The sequence below is a fragment of the Staurois parvus genome, unplaced genomic scaffold (genome assembly GCF_062004578.1).
Source record: "Staurois parvus isolate SC_StPar_1 unplaced genomic scaffold, SC_StPar_1.0 ptg000182l, whole genome shotgun sequence".
Classification (NCBI taxonomy): domain Eukaryota; kingdom Metazoa; phylum Chordata; class Amphibia; order Anura; family Ranidae; genus Staurois; species Staurois parvus.
This window is the reverse complement of record NW_028317978.1, coordinates 313,218-340,870: the sequence shown is the minus strand read 5'-3', so window position 1 is coordinate 340,870 and position 27,653 is coordinate 313,218. Positions and strand designations below refer to the sequence as shown.

Sequence of the window (27,653 nt, the reverse complement as noted above, 5' to 3'; positions counted from 1 at the left end):
CAGTCCTTCTAGAGCTGAAGGGGTTGAAAACAATCAGTTTCAATGTGTGCATTACTTGCAATATTTGTGTGCTCCAAAAAAAAAAAAAATACACAATGATGGGACCCATATCAACTGCAGTAAAAAAAGGTTGATTGCAAACATTTTATTAGAGGAGGTAGAATTTCGTTCCAAACACAAATATATAAAAAGTAACATAAAATGTTTCCCTCCAGTTAAAAAACAGCCAGAGTAATTGTTTTCTTTATTTAATAATCAAAAATACATTAAAAAGCTGCTAACACTGAGGCCAGAAAATCTAACTACAAAATGTACATTAAATAAATGTGCACATTAAACCAATGTTATTGGGAGCCCAAAGTCAATGAGAAGAGGCAATCACATCAAAGCTGCAGTAATTAGGGCAGACTCCTAGAGCAGATGTACAATCATTTTCTAAATTATAACTTTCATTCCTAAAAAAAAAGGAGGCATTCTTGTACCAAAAGCTTTAACATTTGATAAATAATGCAATCCAATATTTAGAGATGTAGTAAGAACCTGCATGAGCTTCCTGGCGGATATTCATTTCAGCAGCAAAGGCATTTAATCCTAACAGTAAACACTGGGTTGAAAAAAGTACTATTTTATGCATGCAGGTAAAAAACCTTCAATGTGCAGCCCCCCCCCCCAAATCCTTACCTGAGCCCCCTCCGATCCAGCAATGTTCACAATAACCTTGGCTGTATGGGGACTCTCCCTCCTCAGAGCGGGGGGGGGGGGGTGTTGCGGGGAATGGGTGAGGCCGACCTGCGGCTCTATCTCTTATGGAAGCAGCTTTCTCTGGGGGCACTGCTTGAGGGAGAGGAGCCAGGAGCACCGGCAGGAAATCCAAAAGGAATAGGATCAAGGCAGCTCTGTGCAAAACTACTGCACAGAGCAGATAAGTATAACATGTTTGTTATTCTATATAAAAACCAAAAAAAAAGGGGAAAAAAAAAACACCAAGCTTTAGTATCACTTTAAATCTGTTCCCGCTCCTCTATCTCCTTTAGTTTGGGTCTGAAGGTTGTAATTTAAAAAACAAACATGTTATACTTACAAGCTCTGGGCAATGGTTTTTACACAGAGCAGCACTGATCCTCTTCTTTTTGGGTCCCTCGCTGACATTCCTGGCTTCTCCCCCTGCCGAGTGCCCCTAATAGCAAGCCTCTTGCTATAGGGGCATTTGAGCAGGCTCAGTTCTGAGCTATGCTCCTCTGAATGGACACTATTCATTTACACACAGAGTGAGGTTCAGTAGCACAGTAGCAACCCCCCACCATGCATGCCCATTCTCTTTATTGGCTCACTGGCTGCTGTGTAAGCCAATGAGAAGAGAGAGCCCCGGCTCCCATGTCATGCACATTGCTGGATCGAGATGGTGCTCTGGAAAGTATAAGGGAGGCTGAGGGGGGGCTGCACCTAGGAGATTTTTTACTTTGCATCAAGGTAAAACACCTTCTGCTTTTAGAACCACTTTAAAGTGAACTGGCATTCCTTTTTCACCTTTAAAAATCTTGTCAAAGAGCAGACACCACAGGATACCTATGGTTAGATATTTTACTCAGAAAATCTTCTTTTGTGCAATTCTTTAATTGAGGGCCCTATTTAAAATGGAGGGTGGGTTCTCCTCCTGCTGTGCCTACATTTGAATAATTGTCGACTGAACAGCGCTTGCACCAAATTAGATGCAGGCACTGTTCGGGTATTATGCCAGCAGGGGAGATTCGTGTATCCAACACTGTTTAGAGCGAAAGGATGAATCTGCTAGAATCAAACTATGAGTGTATGGCCTTCTAAAGCCCTGTTCAAGCCCTGGTAAGCACAGTTAAAGGAAAAAAAATGACTAATGAAGCAGTCTCATTGGACAGTAAAATAGCAAGGCAGTGCTTGGCCATGAAGCCAGGGTATGTCAGTCCCCAGAATCAAAAGTGAATTTATATCAGAGAATGACAGACAAATGTTTTCTAACTAATAAAAGGTGAAGTAGACCTATTGTAGTGTCTGCTCCAAAGCAGGACTTTTGCTTTGAAAGTTTACAATGAAATATAGATTTACATTATAATAGTCACACAGATTCTGGATCACATTTGATGTCATCTTTTACCAAGAACAATGCATCGTGAGGACCTACACAAACCACCGTTTCAATTTACAGTATGTCTAATAAATTCACATTTTTGCAGAAAGTGTGGATTTATTATTGTTCTCCCAAGCAGTCTGATCAGTGGATCACGGGTGCAATGTCAAGCTCCTGCAGACAAGTCTTACAGCTTTCTGCCTGTACAGGCTGCCAATTTGAAAACTACAGGGCTTGTGAATGTAAACTACAAGGGTGCTCATTATTGCCCTTGCGGTCCATCGTGAACTACAAGCCATCTGTTGCAGTGGCACAGATTCCTGTGGATGAATGATACGGCTGTGCAGGGTTTTGCCAATTTTGAAATGCGATTGTAACCCCCGCATGCTGTCACAGGGGGAGGGGGGGGGCTTAGAGAACCCTAAATATGGATGTAACATGCTCCAAAGGTGAACTTATTCTTTAGGTTAGGTTGATCAGACTACTCAAATCAGAAGCAAAGTCTGTATGTATAAGCAGGAATATTAGGACAGCACAGAGTAGTAGGTACCTATATTTCCAATCTATTGGTTCACAGCTTTGTTACCACCATGGCAATTAGAAAATGCTAGAGAAACATCTACCACCTGCATCATTTTTGGGTTGATGCTGGCCAACTGGATCACACAGTGTTTTAATTAACCTCTCAGGGAAACCGGTTGACAAAATGAACTGCTAGAGTTCCCAACACTGCCACATGTCCGCAGTCTTTACAAAGCCAAGTGATGGTGTCATGCTATCCTTTCTGGGTTCCCCACAATGCACACCAACCTGTGAATCCAGACATAGAAAGGTAACTGACCTCAAAGAGTGGCAGTAACACAAACACAGTGGTGAGGAGATTATAACAGCAGAGCTGAGATATAAACAAAGCCAGCCACTGACTCGTATTAATGACATTCTTCCAAGGCTACATGCACATGGGCACATTTGTCTATGCAGCGTAAACAGATGCATATTTTTGTCTGCTGGTCAAGAATGAGTGAAGGCAGCTGTGTGCGGCTATGTTCTGCTAATAGTGAAAGTAAGGCATGCACACAAGACAATGTCCTAAATGCAGAGCGTGCGTTCGGGACATTATACCTGTGCACTTCTCTACACTAATAGCTGCGGATAGCTACAGCTACCTATGAATGGCTGTATGCAGCTCCAGGACATCCCACGCACCTGACATACACAGATCAATACACTGCACAGACAACTATGCTCATGTGCATGAAGCCGAAAACTGAAATATCAGTTTTAGATGAACTTGGCCTTAAACTTGAACAAAAAAAAAAATTGAAGCAGGCCCATCAGGTCTAAACCAATTAAGAGGAAATGTACAGATAAGGGTCTGATTTCTGCATATCCTTCATTTAACCAGATCCAACTATAGTTCCAGATGTTGTTCACAGTCTCATCTGCAGGTAAAACCTGGAATTATGGTCTACAAGCAATAAACCTTGATCTGCAAAATAATTCACACTCTAGCCTGTTGATAAACTTTGATTCCTCCTTCCTATAGGAAGGAGTGACCATGTGTATTCCCTTTTGGTATAGGTGTGAAGTGGTGGGGCAGCTTACAAAGGCCATGATAAAACTGTGAAAAGGAGATATATCAGTGCTGAGGTAGCTCTACTAAGCGAGTCAGTAGCCATTATGGGATAGGACATACATGTGTTTGTGCTTGCTGGATTTAAAGCCCAACTCCAGATTTTGTTTTGAGAGTGGGAAAGAGTTAAAATTGTAATTGGGATTTTATTTCTGTACATGATACCTGTACAAGAATAGGGGCAGTGTCACCACCAGGACAGGAGGGCATAGACAGAAATGAAAAATACTGCAAGGTTTCTTACCCTTTCCCACTCTACTAAAAATGTGTTTTTCATCTGTGTCCCCATTGGAGAGATTACCTATCACTTCCTGTCCTGAGAAAAGGGACACATATAACAGAAATAAAAATCAAGCTCTATCCAAAAGAAAGAAAAAAAGTTTTTGTAGGAGTTGGGCTTTAAATCATGATTTGGAAGATGTTCACTTAATAGGGACATATAGCTCAAATATTGGACATTGTCCACTGAAAAAATCTAGACAGGAAAAAAGTCTAGCTGTGGCATATATGGGACTGCAGTACCTCTTTACCCTTCTGCTACAGGAGTCTCCAGCAGTAATTAAACATTTTAACATGAAAAACTCCTCCAACAAATAGAATATATGCTACTATAGCATTGGAGAGGCAACGTAAAAGGACAACTATAGTGATATTTCGTATTTTAAATTGGTTACTTTAAATATATTTTTTAAATAATTCTTTAGTTTTGAGGATTACAAGTACAACTCTGGAGCATATGAAATGACAGAACAGCAATTCATTCACAAAATAATAGGTCAACTGTTTGATAAAATTTTATTTACTCAGAATCTGGCTGCCTGTCAGATAATGAAGAATCACACATACATTAAAAAGGTTGAGGCTTTTGAGTCTGACTAATGTAAACAAACTCCAAAAGATCAACACGCCAAAACCAGCACCCCTAGTATTTCACATTAAATTACAACAGAAATCACTATGTTCGGTACCAATTGAACTGAAAAAGGTGAAGTAAAAAAAAAAAAAAAAGTACAAAAAACAAGTCACAATGCATAGAAAAACTACCACATTGTGTGTCTTGGGCACATAAAGAAGACACATTTAATTACAATGTCAGTATTAAAAAAAAAAAAAAAAAGGTTTGGCCAAGAATCCCATCTACAACCTAGTTTTGTCCACAGTAGACTGACCACATTTCAGCATTCTATACATAGCAAAATTAACCCTTTTAATGTGCTGATAGACTATCATTTCAATGCAGCCAATTGTGATGTAAATTCAGAAGGTGTGCCTATGCATTGTCAGACACATGACCTTACTCATAAAGAACTCAAATTCTTAAGTGTTAATTCCTAAGGGCAACAATCCACAGCAACCAGTGTCCATCTCATGCTGATTTGACTTCAGGAAAGTAAATTATTATTGACTGCAATGGAGTACTGCATTTCAGTATCAGTGCCTAAAACTAGGAACGCCAAACTGAAAAAGGCCTACAATGGCTTATTTAATTAATAAAGTTGGAAAAGAAAAATTACCAAGTGTACACTAAGGCTCTATGCACACTGGCGTTTTTTCCAAATCAAAAAATGCTGGGTAAAAAATGCTGGCAATAGTTTTAGGAGCGTTAGCATTTTATTAGCGCTTTTACAGTACATGTAGAGGGGGGAAAAAAGCTACCAAAAAAAAGCTGTTATGAGTGTTTTAGAAGCATATAGGAGTGTTTATGAGCGTTTAGCGTTTTTGTCTGCTGGAAAAACACTCCAAAAACAATTTTTTTTTCTGTTCCTTGATGCTGACACTCATAAAATGTAAATAGCCTAAATTAGTGTGAATGGACACATTGGATAACAATATTTAGCTTCTAGGAGAAGAAAAAATTATGCTGATGTTAGCGTCTAGCTTAAAAAACGCTAGTGTGCATGGAGTCTAAAGGTGCCTGAAGCCCTTGGAGGATGTTTACACATACATGCACTCATCCTCACAAACAGGATCAGGTGGTGCTGTGGTCTATAGACATGGAATCGTCTTTCGATTGGGCAAAAATCACCAGATAGGGCAAGCGCCTTCCATTATTAATGGGCAGCTCAAACAGATCTGTTTAGCATAGTCAACTAAGTGCAAATAAATTCTGACGTGTTGTCAGAAGTCTCAGTACACAGATACAGCCAATATCAATATTATGGTTTGTGCAATGTCAATTGTCAACAAAATTCCACCACTGTTACAATTCTGAAAATGATTTTTGGCCTGAGATGCTGCAACCAACAAAGTAGGCTAGAGCTCCTAAGAGAAGAAGCAAGGGTAGGACAGGGTTTACTGTAAATGAGTCCAGGAGTGTGGGATAGAGTAGATTTTATTAATGGTACACATGGCCTGTACATGTCCCATATGCTCCCTCATTGGCTTTCTTATGGCCACTCATTTAAAATGGCTTCTTCACTGTCTGTATTTTAGAGATACACTTAAATATCAACCTTTTTCCATAGGAACTAGCCTTAGTATAGCGTAAATAGAAATCTGCTAGTTATTCACTACTGAGAGTCTGCAAATATTCAAGGGAACTGGCCTTGGCGCTGACAGATGCGATGAAAATGTTGCTAGGAGACTAATTTTACTCTCTTTGCATGGAGAATAAATGTTTTAGGCACGAGCAAGATGAACAATTTGGTTTCCTCTTCTTTAATCCTCAGTATCACAGAAAATGACTGTGAAAGCAGCAAAGAGAGGTACATACAATGATTTCACCTGTCTTCCATGTGCAGCCTGGACATCAACAACTCTTGCAAAGAGAATCCAGCTTTCTGAAACACTGATTCATTTACAATGATCATTGTAAAACAAAATAACTTGAAAAACGGGTTAACCACTTGGAAATATGTTCTTTCCAAAGATGAAGACATCTGTGTTATCTAAATGTAGTTGCCTGAGTAGTCAATTAGCCTTTTTACAACCGTCTCCTTTGATAATGTCTGTAAAGCATAAGCTTTATATAAGAAACAGAACAAAGTTCAATGGCAGAAACAAAAAAATGGATAGGATATCATCAAAAATTGTCCATGAAGGATGCCTTAGTTAAAGCAAAAGTTTATCATGGCTGATTGAGGTCTTTGGATATGGTACCTGAAGCAGTGAAAGGATGTGGTAAACATGCAGACAAGATGAGAAATGGGCAAACAGAAAGCCATCCAAGTCCACCGTCTGAACAAGGAGTGCAAGGAGCATTAGGCGTTGCATTGTTTTGTTGATCGTCATCTTCCTTGTCTTCAGCAACCAAAATAAATACAGAAGATCTTTAAGTACAGTAGTGAGTGGTGTAATCCAAAGTACCGGAGAACAGTTGGCCAGTTAAGTGCTTCCATTATGCTTTTTGCTCATCTCATAAGTGAATCAAGAAAGCAGCAGCACACACGCTAGCTTCACTGCTCTTTACAGTTCAAATTAATCATAGCGTCCCTTTATCATTGTGTTTAACAAAGGTCCAACCTGCAAACATGACAAATGGAAGAATAAAAGTATTAAAGTCTAACCAAAAGCAATACAAAGCATCACAATATGTATAGATTTGTTCATATTTGGTTTGAGTGTGGTGTGGGTTGGCCCCCCCAATGAGGTTTTTACTGCTGTATAGGACCCTGGTGATGAAAACTTTCCCTTCTCTTGATGGTAAATTAATTGGATTTAATGTCCTGGGTGGACAACATATGATGTCCTCCCAGGGACACGCTACGGTGCAATCTGTCACCTGCTGTGTCCACCGGACACAGCAAATGACAAATCATTGTACCGAGCTGCTGTCAGTACCATGTGATCGCTGTGACCAATTGTTTGCCTAAGTTTATGAAGAAAGATTATTTGCAACATTTTATAACCAAAACTAAGGAAAAAAACATTTTCTTCTAAATTTTCAGGCTTTTTTTTAATTTAACAAAAAATCCAGTGGTGATTAATACCACCAAAAGAAAGCTATATCTGTTTCAAAAAATGATAACAATTTCATTTGGGTACAGTGTTGCATGATTGAGTAATTGACATTCAAAGTGTGACAGCTCTGAAAGCTGAACATTGGCCTGGGCAGGAAGGGGGTGAAAGTGCTGAGGTGGTTAAAGCAATCCAAGAGTAATGGGCTCACATAAGACACAATACATTCATAATATTTGGAGGAGAATATGTGAAACATTGATTGGATAAGTACAACCATAGATGAATTGTGATTAAATAACCCTTAGATCTATCTTCATTAAAAAAGGTAAATACCCTGTTCACAGATAAGTACTTAGCTGACGTTCTCCAGGAATATGTTTTGTAAAGCGCTGTGCAAACTGTTAATACTATATAAATCCTGCATACTAAAAATAATATCCCAGCAACTTGTGCTATTGGATGCAAAACAGTGGGGATTAGAGGGAGGTTAGTGGCATTTTTAGCCTCATTTTTTGTACCCTTTTTTTTCAAAGGGAGAGGAAAAGTTTAAATATCCTTTTATCTACTGCACAGATCTGATCTACAGTCATGAGAAATATTTGGTATAGGTTAGTGCTGCTAAAGGGGACCTGGAAAAAAAAAAAAAAAAAAGAAAAAAAAAAAAAAGATTCATCCACTTTTCCAAGAATGGACTCTGCATATTTCAAACATTCTCAAAACAAGAGAAAGTAGTACACGCATGCAGATGGTGCTTAGTTACTATTGTGACTTAGGAGACAGACTACATTTAGGAGCCATTCATGCAGAACTTGTTCAAAGGGTTCATAAACGTCTTGCAAACTGTAGGTGCATGTACCATAAAAAAAAGAGGACATACAAAGAATATATGACCAAAGAAATACATAAATTCTGCAAAACAGCACCGGGTGTTCTAAGGGCAGACTCGGATTAAGCTAGTGAAATAATTTGTAGTGTAATGCCAGTACCACTCCAAAAATAGTTGCTGTGCAAATGCAGGGGCTGGGGGGAGTGGCAGAAGGCCAGGACGTACAACACATGTCCTGTGTACTGTCATTAAAGTGTTACTAACCCCATGACTTGGCATTTACTATATCTGCTTTTCCACAGCACACAGAACATGGAAATGCAATTATTTTAGTAAATATAAACCTTTTCTCATCAGCAGCATATAGCAGTCTTGTGACTGCTATCGGTGTCCAGCTGAGCACTGGTTAAAGCCTATAGGAGGAGGAGTTTCCATTCTGCTCCGACTGTCCTATGACGCTGCATAATCCCTGACCCTGTCTGGACAGCGCTGATTGGTCCTGTGCTGATCACATGCACCCTCCCAAAGAAAAAAAAAACTCTCTATCCATATACACTGAGCATGTGCAGAGTGACTCCTAGAGCCCTGTACTATCAGGAGATGATTGCAACAGTAAAAGAAGGGAAGGATCAGAGAAGACAGGATCATACATACTTTTTACACAATGTGGAGGATTAACCCGTTCCACAGTGAGTATAACAAGCGTGCTTTACTGTTTATATACAGACTGATTTTACTGTTGTGGGTTTAGTAACACTTTAAGTTTTATGGATGTGTGTGAGATGTCCAGTGTCCAAAATTGGTTAGAATAAAAAAAAAAAAAAGATAGAATGTGATATTTCAAGGAAGTGGAACCTAGGCAGCCTATTCCTCTCATAATAGGCTTCCATTAGGCATTATACCTCTCAGTTTAAATAAGCAGTAAGACAGTAGGGACAGCTTTTACAGATAAGGAGACCAAACAAACAACCGTTGGAAAATAAAACCACACATTAGCTGGAGTAAGTCCTCACATACCTCTTGTGGGTTTCCAAGAGCTTCTCCAAGCATCTTTTCAATATTTCGCATTATCGCCACTTTCTGATGAGCTTTGAGTGGGTATTCTATTCTTTTTGGGGTTGGGGCACCCTTACAGGATAAAATGGCATACAAATAAGCAGAAAATGTAATACTTATTTTGCAAATTATACATTAAATAGTATAGCAAAAAACGATGTAGCATTAAAGGAGCTCTTTGGGCCTTACTTCTCCTATGGATTACAGGAGTACAGTTTGTTCTGGACTCCTGTGACCCATTTTCAAGTGACACCAGGCTAAAGTCCGCTGTCGGCTGACGTCAATCAGTTGGTCCAGGCTCTGGATCGATCCCAACTTTACAGTTGAGATCCACCCAGATGCCTGGACCAGCAGCTGCCTCAGCCTCTCAGCGCATCGCTGAGAGCCTTAGCCAGCTGCTCTCGCCCCCTCCACAGCCCAGCGCTCCAGTAACTGACAGTCACAGGCTTTCTGCAGACTGAAGACAGAGAACTGGGCAAGCAGCGGTGTTCGATTGCTCGTTTCTCCATCCTAGAGCCCATGGGGGACAGATTCAGCTGGGATTGGTGCTGGAGCCATCTAGGTGAATGAGAATGTGTTTTTTTTTTATATTCCAAAATGTCTTTTAACGGATAAGTTTACCTCTTTAAAAAAAATAATAACTGCACATCTTTTTGCAAGTAAAATATGTGCATTTATTATTTTTCTTTATTTGAAGCCTGTAAAGCATTGTTCCCACGATCAGATCAGCCTTACCCATGGGACTGCTGTACAAGGTAACAATCATTATCTTAGTCACCACTACTACAGTGATCACCACTGTTTTCTGAGTCCCTGCTGCACAGTAACCACATGGGGTGGGTCGCTTGCTCAGCACAGGCACCATTCAAAGTATGCCCTGCATTTTTCTGAATGAATGCAATGCACTGACTGGAGAAGGTGGAGATAGTGACATCATTGGCCTGCCTCTCCACCTCCTCCAATAAGATCCCACAGATATGCCATAAGCATGAATATTTGGTTACTTAATTATGCAAAAAAATCCGTACCTGGAGTTCAGCTTCAGGTTTCGTTACATTTAAGAACTAAACAGGTTTCATTTGTTGAATGTATGTATTAAATACACACAACCATTATAGGGTCTACAATAAATCTACCAAACTATGCATTCTTATCACACTATTCAGATAAATCCACTTTATAAAATGTATATTTAAAACTGAATTTACCTTATACCAAAAGTTAACTGTAATTGTTATTCCTCCATCAAGTAATGATTCAATATGATGCCACCTGTAATATATACGGATTGTTAAATAAAAATGATACATGCTCTATTTTGATTACTACATAATTTGAACAATAAACCATAAAACTAATTACTGTATGAAGCATGCAATGAAAATACATGATGTGGCCCTAAGGAAGCCCAACCAATGACTTCCCTTTCCTTGCCAGAGCCATGTTTTAATTTCTGCACACATGCTAAATGTTTTTTTTTTTTTAACATGAAAACAAGCTTAACCCCTTAATGCTAGCACCTACCGACTCTTTAACCGCTTCCCGTCCACCCTATAGCAGATTTACTGCTACAGGGCGGCACTAGCGCGCTAAATCACGTATATATAAGTAAATTTGCATTCCGGGTAGGGGACGCGCGTGAGGGCCACGTGCACCCCACCCACGCAACCATTCACGGCCACGGCTGTCAATCACTGGGTCCCGGCCAGTGATTGCACACACAGAAACAGCCCCATAGTAAAACACACTCAACACATAGCTAACCCTTTGATCTTCCCAGATGTTAACCCCTTCCTGCCCAGTGTCATTAGTACAGTGTCAGTGCTTTTCATTAGCACTGATCACTGTATTGGTGTCACTGGGGATGTCAGTGACACCAAGTCAGTTCCCCCCAAGTGTCAGAATGCCCGCCGTAGTCCTGCTATAAGTCGCTGATTGCCACCATTACTACTAAAAAAATTAAAAATCCCTGTATATATACCGCCATTTGCAAAAGCTATAACTTTCATGTAAACCAATTAATTTACACGTATTTGGATTTTTTTTTAGCAGACATGTAGCAGAATACATTTTGGCCTAAATTTATGATGAAATTTGATTTTTAAATTTTTTTTACTGGACATGTTTAATAGCAAAAGTCAAGAATATTGTTATTTTTTTCAAAATTGTCGGTATTTTTTTTTTTTTAGCGCAAAAAATAAAAACTGCACAGGAGATCAAATACCACCAAAACAAAGCTCAATTCGTGGGGGAAAAAAGGACATAAATTTAATTTGGGTGCAGCATTTGTCAGTTAAAGTAACGCAGCGCCGTAACGCAAAAAATGGCCTGGTCAGGAAGGGGGGTAAATCCTCTGGAGGGCAAGTGGTTAAGGGGTTTCTGATGCTGGTAGGTGGGACGGGGTTTATGATCATAGCAAGTGATATTCCGTAGTAATCAGGTGGTTTTCGTTAAGCACCAGTAACTGTGCTCAGCACAGGTTTGTTTACGTTTGAGTACGTATATTTGCAGCGTCTCTGCGTCAAGGCTCACCCGCCAAGAGGCCGCATATATGCGTACTGTTGGCACGAAGAGGTTAAGACCCCAAACATTTCCTATCTTCTGAAAGTTGAGGACCCATAGAAAAAAAACATGCTAGTTGCAATTTTTTATGCTGCACAATATTAGCTCAAATCTTTATCTTCAGTAAAAAATACAATTAATTCTAGTGCTCAAAAACACAAAAACATACAAAATTTTCTGTAAACTATAAAAGATGAGAGAATCAAGTAAATATATCAGGGATGTGGTTCAGATGGATCAACTATACCTAATAACAAAGTAAACATATCAAATAAGCCAAGACTCCACACTGAGTTCTCCAGCAACATGGTGACAAATTAAGATACCCATAATTGTCTATCAGAAAAGTTTTTAAAACTTTCAAAAGTCATCAACTTAAGCCGATCATACATGAAATTCATCCAGTTCAGCAGGGATCAGCCAAATTTCAAACCATGTATGGGCAGGCTTGTTGTACACAAGTCGATCGGCTTGTGGACAACCTGACTGTTGGAAAAATCTTCTCTGCTGATCACTGTATTCTGATGGTGCGGAAGTTTCCCCATTGTCAGAATATAACACAGCAGGAGGTATTTCCCCATCCATCTTGAGGGTGTGGATGGGGGAATTGAGTACCGCATATACTCGAGTATAAGCCGACCCGAATATAAGCCGAGGTACCTAATTTTACCACAAAACTGGGAAAAACTATTGACTCGATTATAAGCCGAGGGTATCAGTGAGAGGAATAGTGCCCCATCGTTGGTGTCAGTGGGAGGAATAGTGCCCCATCCTTGGTGTCAGTGGGAGGAATAGTGCCCCATCCTTGGTGTCAGTGGGAGGAATAGTGCCCCATCTTTGGTGTCAGTGGGAGGAATAGTGCCCCATCCTTGGTGTCAGTGGGAGGAATAGTGCCCCATCCTTGGTGTCAGTGGGAGGAATAGTGCCCCATCCTTGGTGTCAGTGGGAGGAATAGTGCCCCATCCTTGGTGTCAGTGGGAGGAATAGTGCCCCATCCTTGGTGTCAGTGGGAGGAATAGTGCCCCATCCTTGGTGTCAGTGGGAGGAATAGTGCCCCATCCTTGGTGTCAGTGGGAGGAATAGTGCCCCATCCTTGGTGTCAGTGGGAGGAATAGTGCCCCATCCTTGGTGTCAGTGGGAGGAATAGTGCCCCATCGTTGGTGTCAGTGGGAGGAATAGTGCCCCATCCTTGGTGTCAGTGGGAGGAATAGTGCCCCATCGTTGGTGTCAGTGGGAGGAATAGTGCCCCATCGTTGGTGTCAGTGGGAGGAAAAGTGCCCCATCCTTGGTGTCAGTGGGAGGAATAGTGCCCCATCGTTGGTGTCAGTGGGAGGAATAGTGCCCCATCATTGGTGTCAGTGGGAGGAATAGTGCCCCATCGTTGGTGTCAGTGGGAGGAATAATGCCCCATCATTAGTATCAGTGACACCAATGATGCGGCACTATTCCTCCCACTGACACCAATGACACTTGCTGACCCCTGTTGCAGTATGGTGCTGCTGCAGCCAGCATATGTGGTTGCAGCAGTACCTCTGCACTGCACACTTACCGGCTTTCCCTCACTCGATTTTCGCGGGTCCGCTCGGCTCTGCCTCCTCGCCCGTGATTGGCCGCCTGTGTACCTTTCCTGAGCTACAGTTCTGGCGGCCAATCACCGGTGAGGAGGCGGAGCCGAGCAGCAGGAGTGAGGGAGTGGCCGGAGTGACGGAAGGAGCAGCGCTTCCTGGATGGATCATCGTGAATCATCATTGAGCCAGGTAAGAGACAGCAGCCCTCTGCCCACCCCTGTACGCGCCCCCCTTGACTGAGCCTCGCGCCCCCCCTGCTAGACATCTGCAGACGTTGACTCGAGTATAAGCCGAGGGGGCCGTTTTTCAGCACAAAAAATGTGCTGAAAAACTCGGCTTATACTCGAGTATATACGGTAATTTTCTTTCAATCAACCCACTGGTTGAACAAAAAAATTTAGAGCCAGCCGAGATAACACTAAAAAGGCCCTAGAATTATTCATCTCATTCAGCAATACACAAGTGTTGCGCAATTGTTATTTATGTAGACCTGTACACCACACACATCTTTGTGTGTGCGCAAATGCAGGGGGCCTTAAAAACGTTTGTATTATTATTTTATAGGTTTTATTTTGCACTTTTTTCACAAGGGAGCTGATAAGACCTCTATTTGATGATAGCACTTTGTGAGTGACAGGTACTCCCTATTGCAGAAATCAGGGATCTTTGAAACCTAGTGCCTCCCCTGCACGAAGGTAACTTTGATCAAGGACACAAAGTTCTCAATTAGCTGTTTTACCTGATTCTCCAAGCTGGGGACTGACGGATTTGAACCCAAAGTGCTCAGAGATGAGCTCTTCGAGGTTCCTACTTCACAGCAAAGATGGAGGCACAAACATTCCTCTCTGTCCGCTTAACATCCTAATTTTTTTTTTTTCCGTTTTCAATTCTGGGCTGCCAGAAGAAGCAGATGAGCCCAAGGACTGAGGAAGGGATTGGGGCACATAAAGTTCTGAAGAAGTGACACATGTACAGCTGCCAGAACTCTTTTACAAGATGACAACCTGCTCTTGAATTGTAAACTCATTTGTTTTCGAGTTTGTTTACATGCAGTTACTGACACTACATAGTTGTTATATTGATTGCATTAAAAAAGAAAATGGTTCACAAAGTTTTGCTCACAGCTGACTCTGAAACACATTCTTTTCACCACAAGCTCAACAAGAGGTCTTATGGCACCACAATGGGTCTGAACAGACTTGAGACCTCATTCTCAATGAAATCATAGCCTGGCCATACACAGGCTGAAGGAAAGAGAATCGCTCGATTCCACCATCAGCATACCCAGTGTTGATTGGGGAATCCCTCCTGCTGCACTCTTGTATTCTGATGGTGGGAGGTTCCCCCGTCATCAGAAAACAGTGATCTCTGTTGCCAGTGATCACACCAAAAAAACCTGACAGGTTGGTTGTACTGAAGTACATTGACAGATTAAGTTCAGTACAACCAGTCTACCCATAGATGGATCAAAATTCAGTTCAGCAGGATTTGATCCGTCTATGGCCGACTTTAGTTATATATATTTTTCAGAATTTTTTATCACAGATAAAATCTATGATCATCAGAATATCAATTTTTTCAAAAAGATTCCTTTCCGTACCAATGCACTGGACTGCAGTATGTTGGAAAAAAAAATCCTGTATGTTGCACATTGGATGGAATGATTTACAGCTTGCTATTCAAGTCAATTTAAAAGGCTAAATTGGCCTTTGTAATAAAATGCACTGTGCAGTTAAGGAGCTCCAAGTACATTTTAAAAGAATACTGTGAAACTTTAACATTTTGAGTTTAAAGTGCCATACATGTGGGCTCATCACAGCTTACACTGTTAACTGAAGAACTACTGATGGGAGTGATCTGCAACGCCCTGTACGTTGAGCGCACTATGGCATAACTGCAATGAGTGCTTTTCCTCTTTAACCATTTGCCGCCTGCCCTATGGCCGAATGGCGGCTGGCAAATGTCATCAGCGTTCCAGGTGGACGCCATATGGCGTCCTCCCGCACATGCGCAGATTGAGCTCCTGCAGAGCGGCGCGATCTGTCACTGGCCGTGTACCTCGGACACGGCCGATGACAGATCTGAGTATCAGCCCCCGTTGCCGGTACCATGTGACCTGCTGTGACCAATCACAGCATGTCACATGACAGTTGTATACAATGGATGGCTTCATTCATGCCATCCATTGTATACTAGTGTCTAGCTGTGAATGGTCACAGCTAATCACATGCACATGTCATGTGATTAGCTGTGGCCAAATCACAGCTAAGCACAAAAACAAAAAAAAACCCTGAATGAATCGATGTCATTCAGGTAAATGCTTGCTTATAGCAAAGTAATTCTTTGCTATAAGCAAATTGTGTTATAAAAAAAAAAATACTGATCACTTCCCCAAAGTAGTACAATGTTACTATGGTAACATTGTACTACTTTGGTCATAGTGAAATAAGAAAAAAAAATCTTAAAAAAAATTTAATAAAAAAAATATATATATATTTTTTTTTCATACTGTCACCAGTCCGTGTCCCTGATCACCGCCATGCCAGTTATATGATGATGCTGTACTGCACTGGTGACAATATGTAAAAAGAAAATAGTGAAACTAATTTTTTTAATTTTTTCATTTTCTGAAAAATTATGACAAAAAAAACACAACTTCAAAAAACTCACCATGCCTCTTATGAAGTACGTCGGACTATCTACTTTGCAAAAAGGGGTCATTTGGGGGATATCTGTACTGTTCTGACATTCTTGGACCTCAAGAAATTAGATTGGCTGTCAGTACTTCAGGATTGATCAATATTCAGATCTATACCATAGTTTGTGAACTCTATAACTTTCCTACAAACTAAAAAATACATCCTAATTTGGGTTATTTTCACCAAAGACATGTAGCAGAATACATCTCGGCCTAAATTCATGAAGAACAATTATTTATTTGCAAACTTTTAACAGAAACAAAGAAAAACGTGTTTTTTTCAAAATTTTTGGTCTTTTTTTTGTTGATTTAGCAAAAAATAAAAACCCCAGTGGTGATTAAATACCACCAAAAGAAAGCTCTAGTTGTGTGAAGAAAATGATAAAATTTTAGTTTGGGTACAATGTTGTATGACCGCACAATTGTCATTCAAAGTGTGAGAGCACTGAAACCTGAAAACTGGCCTGGGCAGGAAGGTGTAAAATTGCCCGGTATTGAATTGGTTAAAGACCAGCAAACACACGGTGCTCCAACTGTTGCCACACTGGTGGAGCTTACAGGTATGGCACTTAAACTCACCTGCTCCTCTCTCTCTCTCTCTGAGTGCCTCCATAGCAAGCCGCTTGCACTCATGCAGGCATGCTCCTAAGCAAGGTTGTGTGGGTCCATAGACACACAGCACAGCTCGGCCCTGCCTTTCACACCCTCCTCACAGGATTTGATTGACAGCAGCAGGAGCCAATGGCTCTGACTGTTGTCCCTGTGCCTATGAGAGAGGGAGAAAAGACAAGCACTGTTGCAGACGGGCACAACTCTGGATCGAACGAGGAGACAGGTAAGTATTTAAGGGGGTGGGTGATGCTTGTAGGAGCTGATCATGGAAGGTTTTTTTTACCTAAACCACTTGCCCACCGGAAGGATTTACCCTCTTCCTGACCAGACCATTTTTTTCTATTTGGCACTGAGTTATTTTAACTGACAATTGCACAGTCACCCAACACTGTACCCAAACGAAACATATTTCTTTCACATAAATAGAGCTTTCTCTTGGTGGTACTTGATCACCTCTGGGTTTTTATTTTTTGCGATATAAACAAAAACAATATATTTTTTTTACAGTTATAAAACATAACCAATAATAACATTTTAAAAATCTAATTTCTTCATACATTTTAGCCAAATTGTATTCTGCTACATGCCTTCAGTAAAAAAAAACATATCAATAAGTGTGTTTTGATTGGTTTGTTTGAAAGTTATAGTGCCTACAAACTATGGGATATATTAATGGAATTTTTATATAATCATTTTATACTACTAATGGCGGTGATCAGCGACTTATACTGGGACTGCAATAGTGCGTTGGGCAATCTGACACTAAATGACACGGGGGGGGGAACTAACTGCCACTGACATCGCCAGTGATATTAATACAGTGATCAGTGCTAATAAATGCACTGTCACTGTAATGACGCTGGAGGGATAGGAAGAAGTTAACATCTAGGGCGATCAAGAGGTTAACCGTGTGCCTAACTCTGTGTAATGTGTGCTGCTTTTACTAAGGATCTAGGGAATGAAAAAACAACAAGACTCCCTGTTAGTGAACAAAGCTCTGTATTGTTTACAATGACAGAAAAGTGTTCAGCTGCTTTCAGTGCTTATCACACTGACTCCCAGCCATTGTTTGCCGGGACCCGATTATCAGCATGTGCTGTAATGAATCACAGGACAGCCAGACCGGCAGGCACACGCAGCTCCCTGCTTGAGCGCACAGATCATGTACTAGGTACTTGATCCAGCGCAGAAGAGCCAATCTGCTGCCGTATATGCAAGTTATACAGTCGACAAGTGGTTAATGCATATAATGCCACCATACAGCCACTCTGTAACTTGGCTGCAAATCCTCCTGCTGCCTTTCATGTGCTCGCCCATCCCATTGGGTAAGCCGGGACTAGTTCAATCAGCAGCATTCTGTGGACTGAATAGAAAAAAAAGAGCGGGCATTGTTTCTCCCTCTCTGTGAGTTCAGAAACTGGAAGCAACGAGGATTTCTCTTCCATCACTTCCAGTTTCAGTCTTTCGTTTACCAGTCATTACCAGCTTGTATAAGTATCTGATCATACAGATCTCAGTTTTATCAGATGTTGACCTGTCAAGGCTCATGCTATCACAAAGGATGTTGTTCATCCCTTGTGATAGCAATAAAGTTGAAAAAAATCGATAGTGTAAAAGTAAAAAAAAAAGCTTTAAAAAAATTAAAAAAAAAAATTAAAAAACACCCCCGTCCCCCCATGCTCAAATGAGAATGCATGCGGAAGTGCAGTACACATATGTAAACTGTGATCACACCACATGTGAGGTATCGTTGCAAACATCAGAGTGAAAGCAGAAATTCTAGCACCATGCCTCCTGTATAACTCTAAACCGGTAACCTGTAAAAGCTTTTAACCTCCCTGGCGGTATTCCCGAGTGTAGCTCGGGGTAAAGTTTCAGTACCACTCGGGCTTACCATGCAGCGTTACATAGGGAATCCCTGCATCGCTTACCTTGTCCTTCGCTCCCGCGATGCGTCCCCTGCAGTGTCCCCGGCCATCTCCTCCGGCCGATGCCGGAGTCCATGTTCCGGTCCCTGTGACGTTGGGACGTACGGGCGCCGGAACCGGCGGCAACTTTAAAAATTTTTAAAAATGTAAATTTTTTTAAAATGATTATTACATAGTAAAACATTGCTGTTTCAAAGCATTTCACATACATTTTGTCCCTAGTGCTTTGTCCTGTGCCCTGCCTGCATTTTGACTGTTCTTTCTGCCTGGAAACTTAGAAAAGTCCATGGCGTCCAAAAAGCGTCCCTTTAGGTCAAAATCGGTTTTAGACCAGCTAGAGATCAGCGATAGTAAATCAGAACCACTTGCAGAATTGAGTGATAATGATTCGTGGAGAAATTCGTCATCAGACACTGAAAATGTTTCTGCGACTTTGCTCAGCAATGTGCGAACTTGGCGCTATATTTCAAATTTCAGTGTTTTTGGTTTGATTATATTATTGAATTAAATTTATTATATTATTTTTTATGATTATTTATTAAATTATAATTTATGATTTCGTGTTTCAAGTTTTATCATATCCGGAATGTTTACTAGACTCTTGTTCGGTCAGATTTCAGTGAGTTATTCGTAAATTACAGGCCTACAATTAAAAAAAATACATATTTTCATGCAAAAAAATGGTACCGCTTTCAGCACCAAAAATCTGAAATAATCATACCGCCAGGGAGGTTAAAGGGTTGCTTTATGGAGATTTTTAGATATCATAGTTTTGCACTGTTCCACGGGCGTACGCAATTTTAAAGCATAAAATGTTTGGTGTCTAATTACTTGATATAACAATCTTTTAGATTTTACCAAAAATTGGGTATTACATTATGTTTGTGTTCACTAAAATTCATTACACTATTTTTTACCAAAAATTTGTGTTTGAAAGACTGCTGCACAAATACCGTGTGAAATAAATAAATGCAAGACCCACCATTTTAGTCTCTACGGCCTCTGCTTAAAAATAAATTAAATATATAAAATGTTTGGAGGTTCTAAGTAATTTTCTAGTACATAAATGCTGATTTTCTGTGTATAACGCACATAGCATTGGCAAGCCACGCCCCTGCACCCTCCCCAAGGCAGTTTGACTGATGGCAGCAGGAGCCTACTGCTCTGCTCTCCTCAGAGTTTGCTGAGGATCACAGAAGTTCAGGAAGTGGCACTGATGGATGCTGGACCTGTTGCCTATGACAAGGATGGTAGATATATGTTTGGGGACAAGTGGCAATAAAAGTACTGGGAATTTTTTACCTTAATCACCTGACGACCAGCGACGTACCAGTACAAATTGCCAGTATATACTGGCCGGCATCATCATGGTACCGTTTTTCAGAGCCGACAATCGACTTTCTTATATAAGCAATATCCAAGCGGCTGATCAGCCCTCAACCTCCTGCCTTATGTAGCTCTCTCTACAAAAGAGTACCTGTCATTGCCTATTGCTATCACAGGGGTGATTTATATTCTCTGATGACAATAAAAGTGATCAATATTTAAAGTGATAAAATAAATGAAAAATGTTAAAGCAAAGGAGAACACGTGTCAATCCTGCGTGCAAGCAAACAGCAATCATCCCACACATGTGAGATATCACCGCGAACATCAGATCGAGGGCAGTAATTCTAGCACTAGACCTCCTGTGTAAATCTAAAGTGGTAACCTGTAAAGGCTTTTAAAATGTTGCCTATGTATAGTAAAACTTACATTGTTTGTTGCCGATGCAATTGCAAGTGTGCACAATTTTGAAGTGTGACATGTTTGGTAAAATTTAAAAGATGATGTCATGCCGAGCAATATAGATAGATACCAAACAATTGGGTATTCTATTGTGTATTTTTTCCAAAAAACATTGTGTTTGAAAAACCACTGCGCAAATATGGTGTGACATAAAAAATTGAAACACCCATCAATTTATTCTCTAGAGCCTCTGATTTAAAAATATATATAAAGTTTGGGGGTTTTAAGTAATTTTCTAGCAAACAATACTGATTTTTACATGTCAGAAAAGGCTTGGTCCTCAAGTGGTTAACATTGAGAATGCATTAAGGTAAAAAATAAAAAAGGGTAGCCTTTACAACTACTTTAATTTTAAAATCATGTTAGATTGCTCTACTTAAATATAGCATTGATTGCAAAAACACAAACACATTCAATTATGCTTAGTGTCTTACCAGTACATAGGTATATACAGAACATCACCGGGTCCCACCACAGTCTCATAACCAACCACATTCCGGAAGTTAGGAAACCGCTCTACATCAGGATTCTCAAAATCCACCTAGATCATGGAGGAAAATAGAACTGTAAGCTTGAAGTGTATATATTTCAAAAAATACTTTATTATGAAAAGGAATCAGGTCTGTAAAGGAAGTCAGTGTAATAGAATACAAACGTTTACTTATCCACCTATATCTCAAACTTTTTTGCCTGTACTTCTCCTGTGGATCAGTTTGTTCTGCACTCCTGTGAGATGGTTTCAACTGACATTACTCAGCCGGTCCAGGCTGGGGAAAGATCCTGACATCAAAGTCGGGATTCACCCGAGAGTCTGGAGCGACACCAGCTGCGCCCTCCCTCTCCGCAGCCCAGCGTTCCAGTGAGCTCTGGGGGGGCTCAGCGGACAGCAGTGACTGACAGTCCCGCTCTCTGCTCACAGTCATGTGATTGCTGAGTTCTCACCCTTAGAGCCAGCGGAGGACAGATGCAGCACCAGACAGATGTTGCATCCGCCTAGGTAAGTATAAATAGGAGAAAAAAAAAGCCCTACTTCTCTTTTAACTTCATGATAATGGGCACTAGATCTACAGCCTAATCTGCGTGGTGTTCCAGCAAAAGGCCATAAATCTACTGCCCAGCTACCCCCATTTCATACACACTCCTAAGTGGACATAGACAATGATAAAACAAATTAAAAGGCAATCTTACTTAATGCGTTCAGGATTTGCTCACCCTTCAGGGCTGGGAAGAACTCCCTGGCTTTCACAACTGTCCATGTCACAAATTTAAAGTGGCTAGACAACATCCAAATTTACCCTTCCCCCTTTTCCAGACTATATCCTAGACTTTTTATCTTGTTGTTGTAGCAAGAAACAACTTTTATTAGTCCCTGTGAGATCATCACAAAACTGCTGGGAGCTTGATTCCTAGTAACGTACACACATCCCCAAATCACAATTGCCTTTTTCCCCACACAGTAAGGGAGAAGGGATCTTGGGAATGAAGGCAGCAGTATTATTTTTTGGGAAAAAATAAATGTATGCACATAAAGTGGGACAAAGAAGGGCAAGGGTATCAATGAACGTCTGTTGTCCAGCCGACAGGGCTAACAACACTGGCTGGGATTGCTTGCAGCAAAGGCAATGTGTTGTCAGCTCAAACAGGAAATTACAAGCACACTGGATTTATGGCAGATCAAATGATATTTGTTTTTACTTGCAGTGTTATCAATAGGATAAAAAAAGGAGGCAATTATTACACCTCTCCCTTTTTACTTGCTTTTTCTTCTGGCTCTTCCTTTTCTTCTGTTTCTCCTGCCCCCACCCCTCTTCCCCTTTTATGGACCCCCCTCTATTGTTCCCCCCTCCCCCTCTTTCCCCCCATTTTTCGTAGGGTACCAAGTAGGACCTTTCCTCCTGCTCTCCCACTTTTCCTCGATATTGCTCTTTTTCTTTACCTGCTACTGGCAATAACTATACCTGTTGCCATTACAATATCCTATTGTTCCACTGCATATCAGCCTGTTTTTTGATGCCCTGCCCTTCTCCCCTTGCACTCTGGCTTGTTTCAAGATGTATACTTTTTGATCTATCTTTACTTGGTTTTGCCTGGTCCATTATCCCTGTTTGTATTATACCCGGTTATACAAATTGATGGTCTTATTGTATACAGCACACTTTGCTTTTGGACGGCATTTTCTCTTGTACTTTCACCATTTGTACTTGTCACAATGGTTGTTGTTTATCTTTTTTGTTTATGACGCCTTGCATAAAAATATAAAATAAAAAAAAAAGGAGGCAATTGGGGATTGAGAGCTATTGAACTTTAACAAAAAAGATTAAATAAGTTTTCCCTGACGTTGCCTTTAGAAAAGAAAAAAATAAAAATAAACAACAATGTACACATTATACTAACCACATATTATCACTAACCACGAAGAACAAGGCTCTAGATTACACTTTTCCACTGACATGGGCATTCAACAAATTAAGGTTGTATTTTAGCAAGCCTGCCAAAGTGTGGCTCTCACCTGGCTCTGTCTGTCACAGGGGTGGTGAACTGGATAAGGATAGAGGCATTCAAACTGTTCGGGTGGAAAAAGGATACACCGCTTGTATCCCTTGATCTGTGCAAAGAAGTTCTGCTGCTCGTCATAGTGCGCCGGAGTCACGTTTCCTATACACAAACAGCAACATGAGCTTAGGCACGTACACAGGAGACCAACACATGTCAATGTTTTACTGAAATAATGTAGAATGATCTCACTACACAAACACAATTGTAAATACAGTTACAAAAAAAAAATGTTAGTGTGTGAAGACTGAGCAGTTTTCATTAAAGAAGAACGTCATATGAATTGTTAAACTAACATTAAAACAGTTAGCTTTAAGTCCCTAGTTACAACAAATGACCGTGGAAAAACATATATTAAAAGTTACATAAACTGGGTTATGGCAAGGTTTCACCTATAGCTCCTAGGTAACATTCAACACATAGGATGTGCATACATTATCAGTGCACAGCTGGGTAGCTTACCTTCCATGCCGATCAGCAGCAGGTTTGAAGTCAGCTGGCCCCAGCCGTGCTTTGCTTGTTGCCTATTTATCCAATTCCAGTTAAAACCTAAGAAATCCACCACAATTTTTCGCCCTACAGTATCATTCAGAGTTTGCTGCAGATATAACCTGCACGGAGAAAACGTGTTAAAATTTATTTCTGTTAACTACACAAAGCTAGAAGTTTGGCGTCATACTAAAAGCTACTAAAATAGACTTTGCAGAAACTCAAAGTAAATATTTTTATTACACCCAGTTTGCTGCTGGCTGGAATTATAATGCACTGTCCCAGCAGATGTAGCGCCTTATCCACGCAAACACGATGACATTCGCAGGTTCATTATAACACTGGCATAGATGGGATGAAGCTAGCCATAGACAGGCGGCAACAATCTCTTGCCTATAGGCTTGGAAAACACTATTAACTAACCATTCTCCATGATTACTATATCACAGCCCTGATAGCTAACCATTTTCTAGAATTACTTCCCCCACACAGCAATAGTAAACCATTCTCTATGATTGCTATCTCTCCTGCACCCTGGATGAGTGCCCCATTATTGCTTCTTCTCTTTCCCTATGTCTCACGTGACCTGCATTGTTTGAGTAGTTAATGCCACAAGAAACTGCCGACCTCTGGAAATACTGAACTATTTTGATGCAACATTACTAGTCAGTTGGTATCTGATGATAAATAGTGGCCAGCAATGGGTGAGGTGGGATTCTGAGCCCAAATGTGTGTGTCTACTGAAGAAAAACGTAGACCGCTGACATATTTATCTAGGATTATTGTCTGATGTGCATGATGTACTGGGGGAGGGGCCAAGATGAAAAGACAGACAGGGCTCATTGAATGCTCTGCAGTGCATGTGTTTTTGTGTACTGAAGTTCACTCTTTTATACAACCTGTTCAAAATGAATGGGCGGCATAGCACCAGAAATGCACCAACAAAATCAGAGGCTGATAGCATTTTGAAGCACACAGGACACCATGCTGCTGATTTATGCTGGGTGTCAGTTACAGTGAATGGCACCAGAGCGCACATAACGTGCATTACCACACATCACCGAAACGCAATTGGTGTAAAGCAGCCACAGCTCATGATAGAGAAAGGCCTCAGATGAGGCCAAGCTCCCACTCCTCCACCAAATTGCACATCAGCACAAAAGGAGCTCGATCAGGACAGTGAAATGAAAGCAGTGGAAAGGGGAGGCAGCTTCCTGAGCTCTGTGCCTCCCCCTACAGGGCAGTACCTTGTGCACGTACAGTATGGCAGTTTTTAAAAAGGGTGTGCGTGCATGTGTGTGCGTGCATGTGTGTGCGTGCCTTTTCAGGGCTTATTCATTATAGCGATCGCTCCTTTGAAAAATGATCCATGCTCAAATCACTTTTCAAAGACATTTGATAGGTCGTGAAGAGGCAATATATTGCCTCCTCACCACTTGTTTTAATCCCCTAAATGCAGCAAATCGCTGTGCCACAACCGCATTTAATGAATGCAGTTGCAGGGAGGTTTCAGTGCAGCCCTATTCACCTGGGAGTATACTTTCAGCTACAGCCACAGCATGTGTACATATCCCTGGCTGTTGCCACTATAGCTAAAGGAGAGCAGTTAGGAATAGTAAAACCACAGCTCAACCACATGGTTTTACCATCCCCCAACCTCACTTGTGAACAAGCCCTTGGTTCACATCTGTGCAACTACATGCTGTGTGTAGGGCAGCTCATTCACTTCAATGGGCTTCCCTATGCGCAGGAACACAGGGAAAAGTCACTGATCCTTTTTTTTTTTTAAATCACACCTTAATGAAAATGCACTGTGGTTGCCAATGAATAGGGGGTACCATTAAGAATTAATGACACCCCTGCACGTCTTCTAAAGAACAGCGCATTTGTCTTGCTGTTGGAATGCACGTGATTTTGTGCATGTTCCCAAACAAGCAGTGATGTGAACCAAGCCTTAGACTGGGGTGACTCGAGACTGAAAATACTTTGAGGGCGTCCTAACTGGGGAAAAAAGTTGAAAAACACTGCTTTAAAAGGTATAACTATTATGTTCCTGTTTGTTTTCCAGGAAAGCTGTAAAAAACTGTTGTGTTCATTTCCCACATCATGCAATCTGCTACGATGTTTGTAACCAATCCGACACAGAATGGAATACAAAAAAATACTCATGTTCTTGCACATGTTTAGAAGTTTTCAAGACAAAATGTTAGCTGAAAATGGATGGAACTTACACTAACTGAAGGAAAATCAATCATGTACAGTAGTTGGTACATGAAGAATAATGTTTTCTAGATTTAGTCTCTAATTAAAATACACTGGTCAAAGAACTATAGGGGCTGCCTATGCAGACCTCCTCCAGAAATGCTAGCTGTGTCCATATCAAATGCTTCTGCGTTACTGACCTATAACTAACATGCACCAAATGAACATAAGATAATATTCATACTTCTTCCACATCCCTTAAAGTGATATTAAAGGCAGTTAAAAAAAAAAAAAAACAGACATGTCATACTTACCTGCTCTGTGCAGTGGTTTTGCACAGAGCAGCCCAGATCCTTCTCTTCTTGGGTCTAATGTCCAAGCTCCTGGCACCTCCCCCCTGCCAAGTGCCTCTAGAGAAAGTAGCTTGTTATGAGGGCACCCAATTAACTAGATTGGAGGAATCCTGGTGCACAAAAGAACAGTGTCCATTCCCCAGCCTGCCAATGTAATAATCCAAAAATCTCTAAAAACATAATGTCTATAAAAAGTCCATAAAAGTCCATAATAGCTGGTGGGCACCAGTGGCAGCTCTGCTCAGAGTTAGCCAGCTCCGTGTGCAAGGATAAGAGAGAAAAAAGGAAAGCGCCACCTAAGTGCAATATTATAATAAACTAATTTATTAAGTGAGGTTAAAAACACTCACAAGAAGCAAGTGATCTCTCATCATAAACTAGATCAGCATCAGCCGCTCATCCCCCTCCTGGACAACCGCCACCGCAATTCAAAGCTGTAGAAGGTAGTGCTGGGGGGCAAGTACACCCTGTGGACACCAGGAAGTCCTCCTCAACCAGCGTAAAACGTATGGGTGGAAGTGACAAAACCGGTGAGATGAAGGTGAGATAAAGGTCGGAGAGATGACAGGCTACAGTGGATATGAAAAGTCTACACACCCCTGTTAAAATGTCAGGTTGCTGTGATGTAAAAAAATGAGACAAAGATAAATCCTTTCAGAACTTTTCCCACCTTTAATGTGACCTATAAACTGTACAACTCAATTAAAAAACAAACTGGAAAGAAACATTTTTTTTTGGGGGGGGGGGGTAAACATAAAAACTAAAACAATGTGGTTGCGTAAGTGTGCACACCCTCTTATAACTGGGGATGTAGCTGTGTACAGAATTAAGAAATCACATTCAAAATCATGTTAAATAGGAGTCAGGACACATCTGCCATCATTTAAAGTGCCTCTGATTAACCCCAAATAAAAGTTCAGCTGTTCTAGTAGGTCTTTCCTGACATTTTCTAAGTCGCATCCTACAGGAAACGCCATGGTCCGCGGAGAGCTTCCAAAGCATCAGAGGGATCTCATAATTCCAAAAGGTATGTTTGGCGCAAAAACAACACTGCACATCACCAAAAGAACACCATACCCACAGTGAAGCATGGTGGTGGCAGCATCATGCTTTGGAACTGTTTTTCTTCAGCTGGAACTGGGGCCTTAGTCAAGGAAGACAATTTATGAACAGTTCCAAATTCCAGTCAATACTGGCACAAAACCTTCAGGCTTATGCTAGAAAGCTGAACATGAAGAGGAACTTCATCTTTCACCATGACAATGATACAAAGCATACACCCAAATCAACAAAGAAATGGCTTCACCAGAAGAAGATTAAAGTTTTGTAATGGCCCAGCCAAAGTCCAGACCTGAATCCAATCGAAAATCTGTGGGGTGATCTG

At 40.9% G+C, this 27,653-nt stretch overlaps 1 protein-coding gene across 1 annotated transcript in view; it reads right to left on the bottom strand.

The window, feature by feature from the left end:
* Positions 1-130: 130 nt before the first annotated feature.
* Positions 131-27,653, bottom strand: part of HIF1AN (hypoxia inducible factor 1 subunit alpha inhibitor) — a 53,700-nt gene continuing 26,177 nt past the window's right edge. Inside the window, exons 3-8 of the mRNA XM_089677222.1 lie at positions 23,688-23,836; positions 23,182-23,327; positions 21,107-21,213; positions 10,725-10,788; positions 9,478-9,588; positions 131-7,196 (exon numbers count right to left, since the gene is read on the bottom strand). Of these exons, the coding sequence (XP_089533348.1) occupies positions 7,152-7,196; positions 9,478-9,588; positions 10,725-10,788; positions 21,107-21,213; positions 23,182-23,327; positions 23,688-23,836 (622 nt within the window). The 3' untranslated portion in view covers positions 131-7,151. The remainder of the gene's footprint in view (positions 7,197-9,477; positions 9,589-10,724; positions 10,789-21,106; positions 21,214-23,181; positions 23,328-23,687; positions 23,837-27,653) is intronic.